The sequence below is a fragment of the Pinus tabuliformis genome, chromosome 4_2, assembly GCF_031772625.1.
Source record: "Pinus tabuliformis cultivar Carrire ecotype Pingquan chromosome 4_2, CPIR1, whole genome shotgun sequence".
NCBI lineage: Eukaryota > Viridiplantae > Streptophyta > Pinopsida > Pinales > Pinaceae > Pinus > Pinus tabuliformis.
The window spans coordinates 329,060,485-329,078,425 of NC_142304.1; the positions used below are offsets into that span (position 1 = coordinate 329,060,485).

Genomic DNA, 17,941 nt, shown 5'->3' on the forward strand with positions numbered 1-17,941 from the left:
GCAATAACATTTAATGTCCATTAAGTGGTGATTAACCTTCACATCTCAAACACGCCTCCTTGAGATTGAGTTGTGAACACAAATAACTTAATAAGTAAAGATGGTAGAAAGGATATTCGGCCAAGTAAATATTACATCCAACATCAACACTTAATGTTCTCTTGAAAAAGATGTCGTACAAAAGAATCTAGCCAAGTACACGTTTTAAATCACCCTGTTAATGTTTGGTTGAGTAAGTATCCAAAAACTGATAAATACAAACAACAAAATCTTAACCATGACGAGGTGCAAACAAGCTCACAATGGTGTCCTTCATAACATCTCCCAGAAACCAACAAATTCTTTACAAGAACCTTTTCCAAACTTGAAAGTAGACAAGGGCTTCAACAAATGACCATAGGAAAAAGTGATCAACTAAGGATTCAAGTTCCACAGTGTTGTGAAAGAAGAGTCTCAAAAAATGACTAGAAGATGGCAAGGTGCATGTAGAAGCTGGAAGGGATCTGATGACATTGCAAGCATTGGAGATCAACAACAGTGCTCCAATCATGCAAATCAAGGAAATGATTGATCACCACATCCTTTTTTAGAAGAGTCAAAACAATCAATAGGTGCTCCAAATAACACATCTAACAAGATGGTCTTTTCATCATAACATGCGCACATTTTGAAGAGAGCAAGTTGATAGGAGGTCCTCCATCAAAAAGAGTGCTCCAATCATGCAAACCAAGGAAATGAGCGATCACCACATGCTTTTTTAGAAGAAGGGTCAAAACACTCAATAGGTGCTCCAAATAACACATGCAACAAGATGGTGTTCCGATCATAAAATGCACAAATGATGAACACATCAAGTTGATTGGAGGTTTTCAATAAAATGTTCAAATTTCACAACTATTAATTGTCAATTCATCTACAGTAGGCTTTAGTGGTTGGTAGTGACCACTTAATCTGTCAACTATTAGTGCAAAATCCCGACTAGATGACAGGCAACTGGAACTCGAAAGAGTTACCACTCTTACCTCAATTTCCTCTTCCCACACTTCAGGATGATTAAAAGATCACCTCTGGGGGGGCTTCCCCATGATTCTCATTTCTTATGATTTAGGATTGATACATTTCAGATGATGGAAATGTTATGCTGTCATGTATGGATAGGGTTGACAAGGATATGGTGAAGTGTTCAAAGGCTGCAGGCTGTCACAAATAATGGTACAGTAATTCAAGACAAGTTGGCTTCCTATGGACAGTTTTGATCCTACTTATAGGACCATTTATTGTAGATGTGTTGGAAAATGTATCAAAAGGTTTGCTTTAGGTCATTTTGTAGTTCAGATATCAACCCCAATGAACAATGTACTTTTAGGCATTTAACAACTTGAGTTTCCAGAATTACTATACAAAATTTAAGTGGCTTGATAGTCACTGCCTTGAGATCTTATTTCCTACATAAAAGGATGATGTATAAATCTGTACTAGACAAAGTGATAATCTAATATGAAGCTTCCCATAAGTGCTGTGAACTGTCATTGGAATTATCTTATCGTTGATTTGATTTTTATTTTGTATGCAATGGTTTTCCAGTTTGAATGAACTCCTCTTTTTATCAGATTTTACATGTACATTACAGCTGGGTAACAGGTAAATGATTCTCAGGAATAAATCACAGCGTAAAGTACTGAAACAGAACTAATAAATCCACACTTCAAAAGATGCTACACTGTGACTTATGGAATTGATTCATATATTCAATCATGGTCTAGCTTATCTTGATTTTGTAATGAGGGCTATAACCAGATTCTAGGAACAGAGATTAGGATTTTCTTGGGTAACCTTAATGCAAGAGGAATTTAAGGTTTTTATAAGACTTTAAGATGGTATCTTTGCCTTATATGTCCCTTGGGCAAATGGGGTTTAATAAAGTCTTGACAAGCTGTTTTATTGAAAGTATGAGGATGAGTGAGGCTGCAAAATACAAGCGTAATTGTCCCTCTCCTTATTCCAAATGTCCAGAAATCTATCAAGTGAGTTTGCTATCATAGACAAACTATAAGATTATGAGGTCTAGGTCTATCAAGAATTGATCATCTGTGTGTCCTACCATGCATAGAGAGATAGATAAACAATAACTATTTCAATTACAAATGCCAGCAGATAGGAATAATATTACCTTGGTTTTATTGCCTCACTATCGCGAATGATGAAGAAATTACCAGCATGTACAAGCTCAAAATGTAGAATGCATCCTCATCCTTTAAGGCACATTATAAAATCATCCAATAGCTTCCAAGAAAGACACATAAAGTATACCAAGAGCTCAAGTACCCAATCCTCCAACAACCGTTACAATGACAGGGGGACCCTTTAAATAGATGGAGAGCCAAACCCTCTTATAATAAAATGACATTGTTTTCTAACTAATAAGAGGGAGAAAAATAATAAACTATTGATGATGGTGCCACATATTACTAACAACTATTTTTTAACTAGTCAAAGAGGCAACTTGAACCCTCATGAAAAAGCTATGATCTTCTTTCTAGACGTCGATCCGCATTAATATGTTAGAATCTGTCTTCATTGGTATGTTTTAGCAAAGATAAGGTGAAATCCAATGTAAATTCTCTATCCAAGATAGAGAGAGAGAGAGAGAGAGAGAGAGAGAGAGAGAGAGAGTGGCTGCCCATTGTCGAAAGCTGTCCCACATGTTGTAACAGAAAGCTGATTTACTATATTAGGTTGTTTGGCACTTTTCCCAAGTCAAACTTGCTGGTTGGAACCCTTTAACAGTGCTATCAAATGGTCAAATAGTCAGCCCAGTGAGCATGTGGTTTATGAAGGTGTAATAAAGGCTACCATCTTTCCACAGGTGAGTTGGCCTCCTTCGCCATGCCAAATAATAATAACATAATGGTATTTTACGTCCACATGCGTGCCAAAAGGAGGGGTGCTCCGTTTAGACCCATAAAGTCTGCCCAAAATGATGTTTCCTAGTGAAAATATGATGAAAAGTGCTTAGGGGGCCAATGATAGCAATAATATATACTTGTCACAATGAATCAAAGATTAATAACCTTAATCACCATTTAACGTGTGTGCACCAAATAATTAATCAAAATAACCTTAATGGAATGTGACCATTAATAAAAAAAGCACAATTGCGTGCCACATCCACTAGAAGGCTCACACATGAACTCATCATGCCCCCCTCACGAATGAAGTACATCATATAGTTTCTGGAGTATAAAGTGTGATTTTGACATCCAAATAATTGTTGAGAAACCAAGTGTAGAGTAGTTTAATGCTTGATTTCTCTTCTTGGTAATTACTTGTCAATGTTAGATGTGTTCTTTTACTTCTTTTGTCATTTTCAACAAGCAATTACACAAATGTTCAAAACGTAAATATCACAATGAGACAAAGTACACCAGAGATTAGGCTAGAGGACAGGGCAAAACCCAGAAGGGGAAAATCCAACAATCCTTCTCTTATATAATTAGATGAAATGAGAAATATCCAAGACCAATACCAAGACCAATCTGCCACAAAGATACCAAGTCAAACCCTACTCCAAGTCTCCTCCAATAATCAAAGTCAATGCTGGTCAAACCTCCTCAAATTCTGGTCAAACACAGATTTTGAGCCCGGCAAGTAGAGGCCGAATTTTGGCTCTGCAATCACCTCAGAATTTCAGCTCTGTTGGGTAGCGGAATTTATTACAATGGCCTATTGAGGCAATAGGAAATCGATCTTTTGTCACAAAGAGAGTTCGGGATCCCTGAACAACAACTGGGAAATTCTGGATTTGGCCAACCTGAATATTTTGTGGGAGGATTGAAGTAGCAGGCTCAGTTGTGCATTCTGGGCATTCTCCTAGCCATACACATAATTGACAGAAAGGAGTGGCGGGTCTGTAACAGACAATTTGGCACAACCAATCCCCAGTAGGCAGAAGTCAAGAAAAATCATTAGTCTGTGAGTTAGTAATTTTTTTTGAGGATTATTAGTAGTGATTTCAGTTGTAATTTCTGAAGTTGATATTTTATTGGTAGACAACAAGTATTAATTACTCTGAACTATTGGTATAGCATCCCTAGTGGCTAACTGTTATATCAAATTACTGTATACTGCCAAGTACTGCTTGAAAGTTTGTTGAAAGACTGTATTACTGTTGAAAAGTCTTTATATTCATGCACATCATAAATGAATGCTCACTGTTATATATAAATGAATGAATATGTTCTGTTGCTCATTCATTCCCTGGTCCAAGTAAAACCCTAAGGCAAAATTACCCTAGGACATTATAGTGGTATGAGAGCTGTGCATTCTGCCAACTTTGAGTGGATGAATCTTGTATGCTTCCAGGGGATACAAGTAATGTTATAGGAAGAAGAAAGAGGGTCATACTGTCATCCACTGTACAACCATAGGGGATAGAGAAGGACGAGGAGGACAGGATATTAATGAACTCTTGCATTTACTAATCCGTGGACAAACAAAAGTAACTAATTTGATAATACAAGGGCAGTGTCAGGGACATCTGCAAATGACACAAGCTCATATAGGCTATAAATGATCTTGGTAATAATATGACTAATGTTATGAATGTTGGTAACATGACTAGTACTGAAGGGAGCTGCCAAAATCCTGGCCCCATCAATTCGTTTGTATAGTCCAATGCCAGGGCAACCAATGGAAGTAACCATAGACCCTTTTTTCCTCAGTTTTTGGACAATCAACCAGCTGCAACCCAAAGAGCAGTAGAACAGTATGGACTCTTTGATGAGTACTTTCGGGAGTATGCAACACTAGAAGAAAATACACGAGCAACCATATCCTTCCGAGAATACAACAACATCAAATACCAAAATAGACTCAGGGTATTAAAATCAAGATTTGGAAATAACAAAATCAGGATTTGATGCACAAGGTAGGAAAGTTGTCCATCCCCTCTTTTCATGGGTCATCAAAATGCTTAGCAAGGGCTTGGGTACAAAAGTTGGACACCTATTTCCGACTTAATCCCATGCAGGAAACAGATGCTATCCAATTTGCCACTTTACATTTGGAAGGGGAAGCGCATGAATGGTGGTACCATGGACTGGTCACCTTGGGACACTCCAACATAACATCTTATATGGACTTCACCCAAAGGTTGATAGAGCGTTTTGAAATTGAAGGATCCTGATAGACATTTTACAGAATTGGCACAAATCAAACAGACAGGGACACTGGATGAGTACATTATAGAATTCAAACGAACATCAGTCATGGTGATAAACCTCTTAGAGCAGAGGTGGGTCATACTCTTAATAGATGGTCTAGCTGAACCATTACATAGATAGGTCAAGGCCTTCAAACCTACCACAATACAGGAGGCCATCACCGAGACTTGAGAGATATGGAAGGTGTAACACCAAAAGTGAAGACTCCGCCCATACCACAAGCCCCTCCAAAAGATAAGGGCAAGAGGACTTCTTTGAATGACGAAACTAAGAAGGATTGGTTAGATTAAGAAGCTCGAAACGAGCTTAGAAGAATGTGTTGTAAAGTGTTACTAGGTTCGGTCTTCATAATGACATGTAATTATGATTTTATGTGAGAGATGTAAAGAAGAAAAGTAAAATTATTGTAATGCTTGCATCATGGGTTTCATGAGCAAGAGATTTTATTTTTAGTATAGGCTCCCATTGAGAGCCCTTAGGATTTTTGTCATCTAGTCATAAAAGTATAAAGAGTCATTGTCATGTAATGAAGACATGTTACACATTGTCAAGAGTTACACTTGTCTATGTAAAGTCATCCTCCAAGACCTTTTTACTAGCCCTCTAGAAATCGGCCTACAACAAAGGAAGAATCAAGAAGATGAAGTCAACTTCTCTCCAAGGTAAAGTTGGCCTATTCCTGAGATCATGTTGGCCTAAAGGACATGGGAAAACATGTATATATACAAGTAGTCGGCCTCACTTGAAAGCATATCATTTTCGGTCAAGCAAGTCTAGAAAGAAGTATGAAAAACATACTCCAAGAAGTCTCTATCTCAGCGAAGCAAGAAGAAAAGGAAGTGAAGTTTGTAGAGAACTGTTTTGGGTAATATATCCTGCCACGTGCAAAGCCAGAAGATATGAAGGTGCTAGAAGAAGATCGAGGAACTTGCCACCACGTTAGAGTGATCTTGTTTGGGTAAAAAATCTCACTAGAAGGCGCCGAGTAGCAGTGTATTAGGTTTCTTTCTTGAGACCTCAAGGAGACCTAGATTCTCAAGGAAGTCGAGAAGGACACCGAATTTCTCAAGGAAGTCGAAAAGAGGAAGAAGAAGAAGCAGTGTCAGAAAGAGGCTAGTGACTTGGTCTTGGGAGGACTCCAGTGTCAAGGGTTACTGTCATGGTCTTGGTGTTCATCAATTGAAGATCTATAAGAAAAATTTCGTTTGGGTTTTCCTCTCAAAAGGTGAGAGGTTTTGGCACTGGCTAACAAGCTTACATACTGTGTCTCTTGTCTCTCTATTTGTTCATGATATGGTAATTGTCTTGATGAAAAGAACACAATAATAAGTACAAGAAAAGAGAAGATTCTAAATAAGATTCAAAAGACTATCATAAGCAGTTATCATAAGCAAAGATGCACGAGGATCTAGAAAGGGGAGCATGTAGACCCCTTCCTTACAAGGCTTCAGGATGTCCGGGACCAATTGGCTTCAGTAGGGTCAGAGCCTCAACCCTTCGAGTTTGTATGATTAGCGCTGAATAACATTTATGAAGATTGACAAGTTTTTGTCCAGAGCATCTTGGGTAGAGAAAAATTGCCAGATTGGGAACATGTGTGGGCTGATCTGTGACAAGAGGAAATGAGGCATGATCTGGTGAAGGCCACCATCAGTGGCAGTAGCAGTAGTGGGACGAAACGAGTGAAGGAAGAGGAGGACGTGGCCCTTGCGTCAAAGGGGCATCAGGAGCAACGCAGAAGAAAGGACATTTCGAAGATCAAGTGTTTTAGGTGTGGTGAGCTTGGCCACTACAACACTCAATGTCCTCTCAAAAAGAAGGATAAAGAGGAGAAGCAGGATCAGCAAGTTGCATCCGTTGAGATCGACAGGTTGTCCTCCAGACTGGAGGAAGAGTTTGCCATGATTGCCGAGATGCCTCCAGGGGTGAGGTGGGGCGATCTAGAGTTGTAACCCCAGAGAGCTACAGGATGGGCAAGATCCTTGAGGAGTCCACCTCTTGGATCAAGACCTTGCTACGAGAGCCCATAGTCAGCAGTAGCAGGATGGACCAATGATAGTTGGTGTAGCTAGGTGCCAGAGTGACAGATACACTAGCTAGTAGCGGTCTGAGACTGAGCAGTGCAAAGCAGAGTTGGCAGCAGTGCAATTGGTACAAAGCAGAGTTAGCAGCAACAACACAGAGGCTAACAAGAGTCAGAACTCGGACGACGAATGCATCATACTGACCACAGTTGGTTTAGTATTTTGGATGCTTTCCCATTGCAGTTGTTGTAGTTACAACAACAATAGTTGGAGAGGGTTGCAGTGCAGATCATTGTTTTACGAAACGGCCGGGTTGACTCCGAAACGGCCGTTTCGATCCGGGTCAACCAAAAAAATTTCAAAACGGCCCTATGACCCGGCTCGGTGACCGGGTCAGCTATGACCCGGCCGAGTCAGCCAATGACTCGGCCGGGTCATAGCTGACCCGGTCAACCCGGCCGGGTCACGTCAAAAAACGGCCGTACCGATTGGAAACGGCTGGGCAGCGTTTTCACTTAAAAAAAATTAATTTTTTGCTGATTTGGAGCTGATTTGGTTAGGGTTTGTGGACATGAAAAGGTTTATGTGATTAGTTAAATGCATTTGGGGTCCATTTCCCCCTCCCAAACTCTATTTAAGACAGCCAAATGCTCTCATTTCACTCACAGCAGTCTTATGCATTTGAGTGAGAGTCTTCTTTGAGAGTTAGTGAGCAGTTCTTGAGCTTGTTTTGGAGCAGCAGTGAGGAGTCTTGGAGGAGCATTGTAGCTGGAGTGAGGAGCTTCTTGGGCAGCCATTTGGAGCAGCATTGAGGAGCTTATTTTTGGAGCAAGTTTGAGGAGGCAGTTTGTGCCTGGAGGTATTTTTTTCCACCTCTATAAATCTGTTTTTACTTATTAAATTTTAGGTGCATATAAAGATAGCTTAGAGAGTGTTTTTAGTCAAATAAATGAACATTGAATCAATTTTTTTTTTTTTTTTTCATTTTCAGATTGTTTTCCTAGTCAAAAAATGGCACCTAGAGCAAAAGATGCTGCTTGGGCATATGTTGAAATGGTTGATGATGAGATGTGTTGCAAGTTTTGCCATAGGAAAATTAAGTCAGGTCCTGGGGGGATTCATAGGCTGAAACAACACTTGGCAGGGATTAAAGGCAATATTACTGCATGTAAATCCCCCGAAATTGGGGAGATTAGAAAGACTTTGTTGGAAAGCTTTGAAAAATTTGAAGCAGATAAGACTAGGCAAAAAGAGATACAGGCTGAAATTGGGAGGAAGAGGGAGATACAAAGAATGATGGCTGCCAACCCCCACTATGAGTTTGAGGGTTCTTCCTCTATCCCTCAAACTGATGCATCAAACCCTTTCCGTTATGTTCCTCCCTCTTTTGCTTCTGTTCAAGATAAGGGAAAGGGTAGAATGAAGGGTGATGGGACTATCAAAAGTTTTTTCACTCACTCAGGCTCCTCTCCATCAGATGCACATGGTCCTGAAGTTAGTAAAGGTCTTTCTCAACCCACTTTAGATGACCATTGGAAGAAAGAATTGAGGGAGACTGCTTGTGACTACATAGCTAGATGGTGGTATGATGCTGATATCCCCTTTAATGCTGCTCGTTCACCATATTATGAGCCTATGTTTGAGGCCATACATGCTGCTGGAAAAGGCTTCAAAGGCCCTACTATGCAAGAGCTAAGGGGGGTTCGTTTGCAGAAAGAAATTACATCAATTAATGAGTATTTGCAAGATTTCAACGAATCATGGGCAAGAACAGGGTGTACCATCATGTCAGATGGATGGACTGATCAAAGAAACCGTACCATCATAAACTTTCTTGTCTTCTGCCCACAGGGAACCATGTTTTTAAAATCAGTTGATGCATCTGATAAGGTAAAAGATGGCCACTTGTTGTTTCAGCTATTGGATGAGGTTATTCAGGGTGTGGGGGTGGCTAATGTTGTTCAAATCATCACAGACAATGCCTCTAACTATGTTCTTGCTGGTAGACTGTTAGAGGAAAAACACAAGACCATCTTTTGGACCCCATGCGCTGCACATTGCATAGACCTCATGCTTGAGGATATTGGGAAATTAGATTGGGTCAGAAACACTGTAGATAATGCCAAAAGCATAACAAAATTTATCTACAATCATACACTGGTTTTGAGTATCATGAGGAAACACACTGGAGGCAAGGATATTATTAGGCCTGCCATCACTAGATTTGCTACACATTTTTTGACATTGCAATCTATGCTTTCCCAACATAGAAACTTGCAAAAGATGTTTTCCAGTGATGATTGGAATAATAGCAGTTGGTCTAACAAACCAGAAGGCAGAGAATTGAGAAGGAAAGTCCATGATGAAACTTTTTGGAGAAAGGCAACAGAGATTGTGAAGGTTGCTGAGCCACTAGTTAAGGTGTTGCGGTTGGTGGATGGGGAAAGGTTGGCTATGGGCTTCATTTATGAGGCTATGGATCAAGCAAAGGAGCAAATAAAGGCAGCATACAAGGATAGAGTGGCAAAGTATGGGCCCATTTGGGCAATCATTGATGAAAGATGGAACAATCAACTCCATCGCCCTATACATGCAGCTGGGTATTTTTTGAACCCACGGTATCATTATAAAGCTAAGGAGTCAGGAGCTTTGAGGGGGGAGGTCAGAGATGGACTGGTTGATTGCATTGAGCGCATGGTCCCATCGGAGTCTGATCAGCTACTGATACATCAGCAGGTCACATCCTTCACCAATGCAACAGGTACCTTTGGGAAGAACCTAGCAAAGATTGCAAGAGAAGCAGATGAGCCAGGTAAACAAAAATTTCAATTTTCAATTTCTCAATTTCAAGTTAGATATAATTTGTAATTTTGTTGAGCTTCAGCCTTCATCTAACTCATAATTCATTACACTCCTATGTTTTTTGCAGCACAATGGTGGGAGGCCTTTGGTGGCCAGTGCCCTGAATTGCAAAGGTTTGCAATTCGTATTTTGAGTCAAACTTGCAGTGCATCTGGGTGTGAGCGCAATTGGTCTGTCTTTGAGAGGATTCACACAAAGAAGAGAAACCGTTTGGAGCAAAAACGGTTGAATGATCTAGTTTTTGTCCAATACAACCTTCGGCTCAGACGGAACCAATTGCTGAACAAAAGACCTGATTCAGATCCCATTGTGTTGGAAGACATTGATCCAACATCAGATTGGGTAGTGGAGAGTCGTCTACCAGAGTTTGATCCTGATGAGGATCTTGATGAACTTGATGTTGGAGATCCACTGCAGCGTGTTCAGTTGAATGCAGATCCCAATCCACCAGCCTCAGTCTCACAGCCAGCTAGTAGGACTCCAGTTGTAGGTGCTTCGCCTTCCTCTGCTCAGCCACGACAGAAGCGCAGCCGCATTTGTACTCTATCTCAGCTTGCATCTGCTTCACAGCCTAGTGGTACTGGTACTGGCACCACTTCTACAGTTGCAGTTGGAGACGATGATGATGAGGAGGAGCCATGGGGCCCCTTGTCTGGCTCTGCCTCTGATGATGATGATCCAGAGATTGGTCGAGATGATCTTGGCTCCTCTGGCAGTAGCCAGTAGCTACTAGCCTCCTTGGTTATTTGTATTTTGTTTTGACTCTTGAGTCTTTGATCATGTATGACAGACTACAGTTGACTATGTATTTACTATTGCCATTGGGTACACCGTACCATTTTGATATAATGGATTGGTTCATGAGCCTACTTTGATCATATGTTGTCTTCCATGTATATTATAATGTTGTGTGTTTGGAAACTTGAATGAAAATATTTAAAATTATGTTTAAACTATTTAAAATTATGTTTTTTTATAAAAAAAATAAATATTTAATGTATTTTTTACAACGACCGAGTCATTGAAATCGAGCCGGCCGAGTCATTGCCGTTTCCGTTTCCGTTTCCGAGTCGATCCTCGGCCGAGTCCGAATCCGAGTCCGTTTTGTAAAACATTGGTGCAGATGCAGTGTTGGCAGCACGGTCAACAACAACACGGATGCAACAATCAGAGTTGCCAAGGGGTTGGTGGGCACCAGTAGCCATACATCAACAACGCAACAGGAGATGGTGTAGAGATAGAGTGATGCTTCAGTACGTTGCAGCACTAGAGCACATTCCTCGCTAAGAGGGAGTGTTGATTTTTGTAGCAACGGATGTGCTCTAACCTCGAGATTTTATAGAGAGGCTAAGATACATGCATTCTGCAATACCCAAATTTTTTTTGGGAAAATTCCACCTAGAGATGATTTAATTAAAGTAATTAACTTTTTTTAAATGGTTCCCTAAGTCTAAACGTAGGAAATCTGGTTAATTAAAGGGTATGAATGAAATCTGGTGTGAATCTTCTAGAAGAAGACGAGGATCAACTCCTAGTTAATCTTAGCCTTTGATTATGATTTAATCTTGGCTGTTGGAGCTCCAACGAGAGATTATAAGGAGCTTGATGGGCACTTGGAGAACACATCGAGTGAGAGAGATCAAGAGATCAAATTTCTCAAGAGTAGCAACGTTGAGTTGCCTGAGTAAGATCGAGTGATCTTTTTGCAGTGAGGGGCAGGGATAGTAGACCGATGGAGAGTTTTCCAGATCCAGGTAGTGCAAGGCAGAGAAGATAGAGAGAGGTTCAGAGAGGTAGCGCAGAGCTTCAAAGGGAGTTCGAGATTCAGTGGGGAAAGTCAAATTCCAGAGCTAGAAGCAGGGGTGTGAGACCGGAGGGTCAGAGGATTGAAGTTCTAGTCAACAGGAGATCAGAGGAGGAGGTGACGTAGAGCCCAAAGACAGTGACACAGATTTGTGTAGGCTAACGCAGAGGCAGTGTGGGGCCAGCCATATAGAACCTGGATCAGATTCGGATCGCCAGTGACAGTGTGAGATTTTTCTCACTATCTCCTTGTTAGTTTTCTCTATATCAGATTGCCAGTTTGGGTATCTAACGATTTGTACTTAGATTACTATTGCATAATAAATAAAACCCTCAGCTGCTGCACCAGTTTTCCCACATTGGGTTTTTTTCGAGGACATTTGTCCAAAACAACAGTGTATGTGTGTGTTTATTTCTCTCTAGTTAGTATTTAGTTTCCTCTGCATTTTATTTTGTGAAGGCTGCAGTGTATGTATTTTGATATTTGCCATAGAAAACTGCAAATAATTTGTTCAAGTAATTTAACAAATAGGAGAAATATCATCAATTTGCTGCAGTAAGAATCAGGTCACCTATTTTTCACACCCTTTTGCGAAAAAAGGGGTGTACTTTTATAGGGTAGTTGACATGGGGTGGTCAACATCTAGCTCTACGTGGGGACACATTGCTTCACCGAAGGAATGCGAGAATCCAAAATCTTCAGCCAAGCAACACACATTCATGTAAGTAGCGTCCATCCAAAAAATCATCCAAAGATCATCATTTAACATTAAGCACATGAAATAGAAGCTCTACTGAAAACAAAATTTAATCTGTGAAATAAAATGCTAAAAAAACTACTTTAACAACATAAATAAATAGCAAGGAGTAGGGTTAGAAATACAATACAGAAGATGCCCCATGGCATCAGATGTGTTCAATGAAATCCTTCTTGAGCATTTAATTGTTCTTTGGCAAATCCATAGGTTGTTTCTCTGATGTTCCATGTATCCTAATCATTTTAGGATTCTGACTTATCCCAGTATTGTGTTGCTCTCGACCGTCCAACGCATCAAATTGCTTGCTTCTTCTTTTCTGCTTTTTGCTCTTCTTCTGGGTGGGCTGTGATGTCAACAATGTGATCACTATAGATTTCTTGTCCCGATCTTGAAGATGTTCGGACGAAAGATCTGAAGAATCTGAAGTATGCCTAATCTTATTTTGAATATACTTGTCAATGGTGACACATAAGCTTGGTCTTCCTTTGTAACCATAGTCAATTTGTCCTTAATGGTAAAAGTGACCTCCTTGCGATGAGATGGGAATTGCTTTGACGGACTGGGAGGCTTATGATCTAACTTGGGTTGGAACTTCTGTATATGTGATCTTTCCATTTTGTTGTGAATAACAGTCATTTGATCAGAATGCTTGACTTCTATGGTAATGATTTCCTCTGCATGATTTGATTCCATAACTTTTATTAATTGTACTTGTTTTTCCTCCATGGCCAACAACTTGTTCTGAAGAGATATCTAACTAGTTTCCATGTCCTTTATCATTGTGTTATGATTTACTTGAATAACACTCATTTCTTTCTCATGATTTGCTTCCATGGTAATCAAATGATTTTACATGGTGGTTATCTGACTAGAGTGATTAACTTCCATGATCTTTATTTCCTCAAACATGTTTTTCTTCTATAGCCAACAATTTGTTATGAAGAATGATCTGATGAGCTTCTATGGAACTCATTTCTTATCTCCATATTTATCTTTAAAAGCATCAATGGTTGACTGTAAAAAATCAGAAGTGTTATCAGGGAGCTCAATAAACCATTCTAATGCATCTCCATATAAAGTGAGAACGAAAATCTTCATCTTCACATCTTCATGGTTGGAATATGGGCGACGCTTGCTTATACAACGGCTGAAATTTTGAAGGTGAGTCTCAATAGTAAAAGCATTGTCACCTTGGAAAGGAGGGAATGCATCGATGGTTTCACCAACTTCGTAAGGATAATCATGCAGAGCTCCTTGAATGTTAGTAAAATCATAAGGAGCAAACAAGTCATCCATGATGACTTGCTTAAAGGGAAAAGGAGGGGCCAAATGGATGCTAGAGAGTTAGATCCATGTTCAAGAAAAATAAGAGATCCACAAGAAGCAAGCTTCTAGTAGAATTTTTTGTAAGAAATGAAAGAAGTGGAGTCGCCACCTGAACATGAATCTAGCTCCAAGATCCAAAAGGCAAAAGCTGAAAGGTTAGTCAGGGAGAAGCAGATGGATATTAAGGAGGGCTTCTTGTCTGAGAAATAATGGATGAATAAGTGGAGTCGCCACCGAAATAAGAAACCAACCGAAATGTCCAGGTGTAAAGAGTGCAGATTGAGAAGAGGAAAGGATTAGTGAGAGGAAAAAGATAAGGTGATGAAAGGATGGAGAAATACAATGGCACCAGAAAATGTGGTGTTGATGGGATAAGAAATGATGAAAGATGGAGAAGATTAAGATGAATGTCGTAAAACCAAGGTCCAATAAATTGGTCCCTGACAACGACGCCGATAAATGTTGTGCCGCTTGACGGGTTAATGAATGGCGGAAAAGATTAGATGATTAGAAAAATGTCTAGAGGACCAAGGACAGAAAAATTCTATCCCCGACAACGGCGCCAAAAAATGTTGTCGCTCAAAATGTATAGGCACTGCGACAATGACTCAGGTCGGGTGCTGTCACCTTGATTTCCAAGCTCTCCGTTTAAGCTGTCTCCCAACAACAGACTATGGGGGGTAGACCCAATGGAAATGAGATGAAGAAGGACTAGTTGGGAGCCAACTAATCAGGGAGACACAATTGAGTGACCAAGTACTTGTTTAGATTTAACAAGATGTTAAGGATTTGATTAGATTTATAAGATTTGAAACCAATGCCTTGTGGAGTTCAGTACTCTTGCTTTACAAATTTGGAGACCAAGTACAGGATGAGCAATTGCTGCTTTGATGAGTATTATCCTATATGAAAATGCAATTCCTATGACTTAAGTGAAATGCAGGAATCTTGATTGATTTTATTTAAATGCCTATTCTAAATATGTCCTTTGATCTTTGTTTGTATTGAGCCTAAACTTTATAGCGAATGACAGAGAGAAGTCAAGGTGAAGCACACGAGGGTGTGATTAACAATCCCTCTCCTTGAAATCTAACGTACCTTGTGCCTCTGATGCTGCAGAGGTTGTGGCTCCAACGACTACAAGGTCACCATTTTAGACACTAAAAAGACTAGACTTCTCAAGAGAAGAAGCAAAAGGTGTTCCTATCTTTCTTTCAACCAAGCTTATGCTTGGAGGTCGATTATTAAATGCAAGACTAACTTAGAATGCAGATGCAAAGTGAGGAAAGAGGATGATTATTTAGAAGGAGGATGTTAATGATTATTTAGAAGGAGGATGTTAACGCTTTAGAGTACTTAGATTATGATTTATCTTGAGTTATTTCGCCAAGTACTTTATCCAAGAAATCTGATTAGACAATCCCAATTATGCCAACTTTGAAAATGCTCACAACATGAAATGAAAATACTCAACTTGAGAATTGAAAGATATACAATTTATCACAAATCCACAATAGAGTATTTATCCAATCTCAATGAAAAATGCCAATGATAATTATTTGAAGCTTTCAAGAAAATTAATTATCAAGAAATGCACAATTAAACTTCAATCAATCAATTATCCAAAATTATTCAATGATATGTAATTAAGGTAAATCACCTTCAATACTACTTAGCTCAAAGGGATTTAAATCTTAACACAAATAACCTTCACAAATTAATGGAACAAGAAATTAGATATCAACAACTCTTTAGATTACCCTCTTGACCAAATATGTGAAATTATTCCTTAGACAATGAGTTTATGTGCATGCAAGTTTCAGATCATGGAACTCAGAAAGAATTAAGAATTCAAACTTTTCAAATTCCTCAAACCAACAATTAATTTCAGCCTTGCTTATCTTTCAAAATTACTTAAATTTCCAGAGATTAAATTTATGACAACAAAGAAATTAGCCCTCTAAATTCTTATGACAGTTAGCTTCAAAATGATATTACAACACCTAAATTTCAGAGATTAATATTCAGGACAATAGTGAATTTATTTAGGATGGCAATGAGCTTAAAATGCCAAACTAATGCCAAGTGTGCTAAACAATTCTGAATTAATTATTTCTTGAATGTACCCAAATTAATGACGTAAGTCAATGCTATGATCAGACTTCAGAAGGCATATGACAATCATTCAAATTATAGTTTTATCCCCAAAGATGATCTTGCAAATGTGTTTAATTAATGTCACGATTTAGATGTCTTGTTATGCAAATTTGTTTGATTTAAAATACTAGGATAAGGTTCAGAGAAGCGTACCAGAGAGCCCAAAGGCTTGAAAACTTCTTCCAAATGAATGAATTTAATCACCCACCTTCAGATTTGATGCCAAACTGAAAACACAAACCTTGGCCCAAATTTACTGTGAATTTCGTTGATGCACTCACTTAGAAAAAAAACTGTTCTTCTCTCCCACAGTTTAATGCCCAAATTTTTTCTTAAACCCAGAATTTTTTTTATTTTTATTTTTATTTTTTTTTATTTTTATTTGTTCAGATTCTTGTCACAGTGGTTAGGATGGATAAAAATTCGTGTTTCAGGGCCAAAAGGCCAAGAAAAACGAGGGAAATTGATGCTGCAACAGGCTAGGAAAGAGGGGTTAGGGCAGAGCATTAGGGATTTGACGCTGCGACAAGGGCTTTGGAGAAACCTAAGGGCCTGCAAGGAAGATTTGAGAGCTTGCGACATGGAGGAGAAAGGGTGCCACATGCAGGGAAAGATGGACTATAGGGTTGCGTTCAACCTTGGAGAAGGCAGATTTGAGGAGAAAAAGGCAACGCTAGGCCTCTAGGGCCTTTAAAAATTTGCCCAATACTTCACGAAATTTTTAAACCCTAATCTTCTTCCTTCAAAGAGATAAAATTTGATTTTTGGCCCTGCAAACAAAATTTGAGACTAGATCTTGCCCATCAGGTCCTAAATCTGTCTCAAAACCACTGGATCTCCTTGAAAAATCTCAGATCTACACCTGCACAAGTGAAAAACAAAATACTCAAGGCCCAATATATACAAAATAGAACTAAAACCCCAAGACCCGATAAATACAAGATGGAACTAAAACCCCAAGACCTAAATGTTAGAATTTTAAAATATTCTGCAAAAGCTTTAGATCTATACATTTAAATGACAGATCTACTAGATTTGAAGAGTATGAGTCCAGCTTCACTGCCAGATGTGTAGATATAAGCTCTTCCTAGCCATATTTATTTATTTAGCACAAATTATGAAAGATGATTAATTTAAAAAATATCCTACAAAAGGAAAATCGTAAGATAAGTCTAGGAATTTAGATCAAGAAGACTCTTCAGATATTATGCCTTGGGAGTCAACTGGTCCAGCTGAGGACTTCTCCAAACGCCCAATTTTTAAAATTCAAATGATTTCTGCACACTTCAGATTAAACTGTCAGATTAATAGAGACGTAAAATAACAATGTAATTTTTCTAGAATTAGAGATACTTGCTAACTCTATTAAATTAAAATGCTATTTTAAACCCAATAAACTATGCAAGATACTTGTGCAATAGATTATTCTTCAAAGGCTATTAACCAACAATTTATAAAAAATAATATTCAGCAGAACATTAAAAACAATATTACCATAAGATGCAGGAGAGGAACACCACCATCAATGTAAACCCCAAAGACTTTGCGTTATTATTATTCCATAAAAGATTACAAGAGAGCTTCAAGAGCAAGTACATGATCCAAAAGATTGGATCCTTTGAGAGACAAATGACTTTTAATTTATAGATAAATTATTCAAACGTCTAGTTGGCTTGATCCCTGTCAAAGTAAGCTCGACTGTTGATAAGGATTTAATTATTCTTAAATCTCTATCGTCGAATTATTTATTTTTTGAGGAATTTTAGAATTTATCTTCAAATTCCTTTTT

The 17,941-nt window shown here is 38.9% G+C and overlaps 2 protein-coding genes across 2 annotated transcripts in view; both read left to right on the forward strand.

Moving 5' to 3' along the window:
- Nucleotides 1-17,941, forward strand: part of LOC149169283 (uncharacterized) — a 324,296-nt gene that overhangs the window by 37,282 nt on the left and 269,073 nt on the right. The gene's annotated exons all lie outside the window — the stretch shown is intronic.
- Nucleotides 9,013-11,226, forward strand: LOC149169284 (uncharacterized). Its single transcript, XM_089427055.1, has 2 exons — nt 9,013-10,058; nt 10,176-11,226. Exons 1-2 carry the CDS (start codon nt 9,032-9,034, stop codon nt 10,832-10,834), a joined length of 1,686 nt encoding a protein of 561 aa, XP_089283181.1. The 5' UTR covers nt 9,013-9,031; the 3' UTR covers nt 10,835-11,226.

What these genes read in the sequence shown, in the direction of transcription:
- LOC149169284 (XM_089427055.1), top strand. Translation starts at nt 9,032, where the DNA reads ATGTCAGATGGATGGACTGATCAAAGAAACCGTACCATCATAAACTTT. An exon ending in AAGAGAAGCAGATGAGCCAG is followed by an intron (nt 10,059 to 10,175) that starts GTAAACAAAAAT and finishes TGTTTTTTGCAG; the next exon opens with CACAATGGTGGGAGGCCTTT.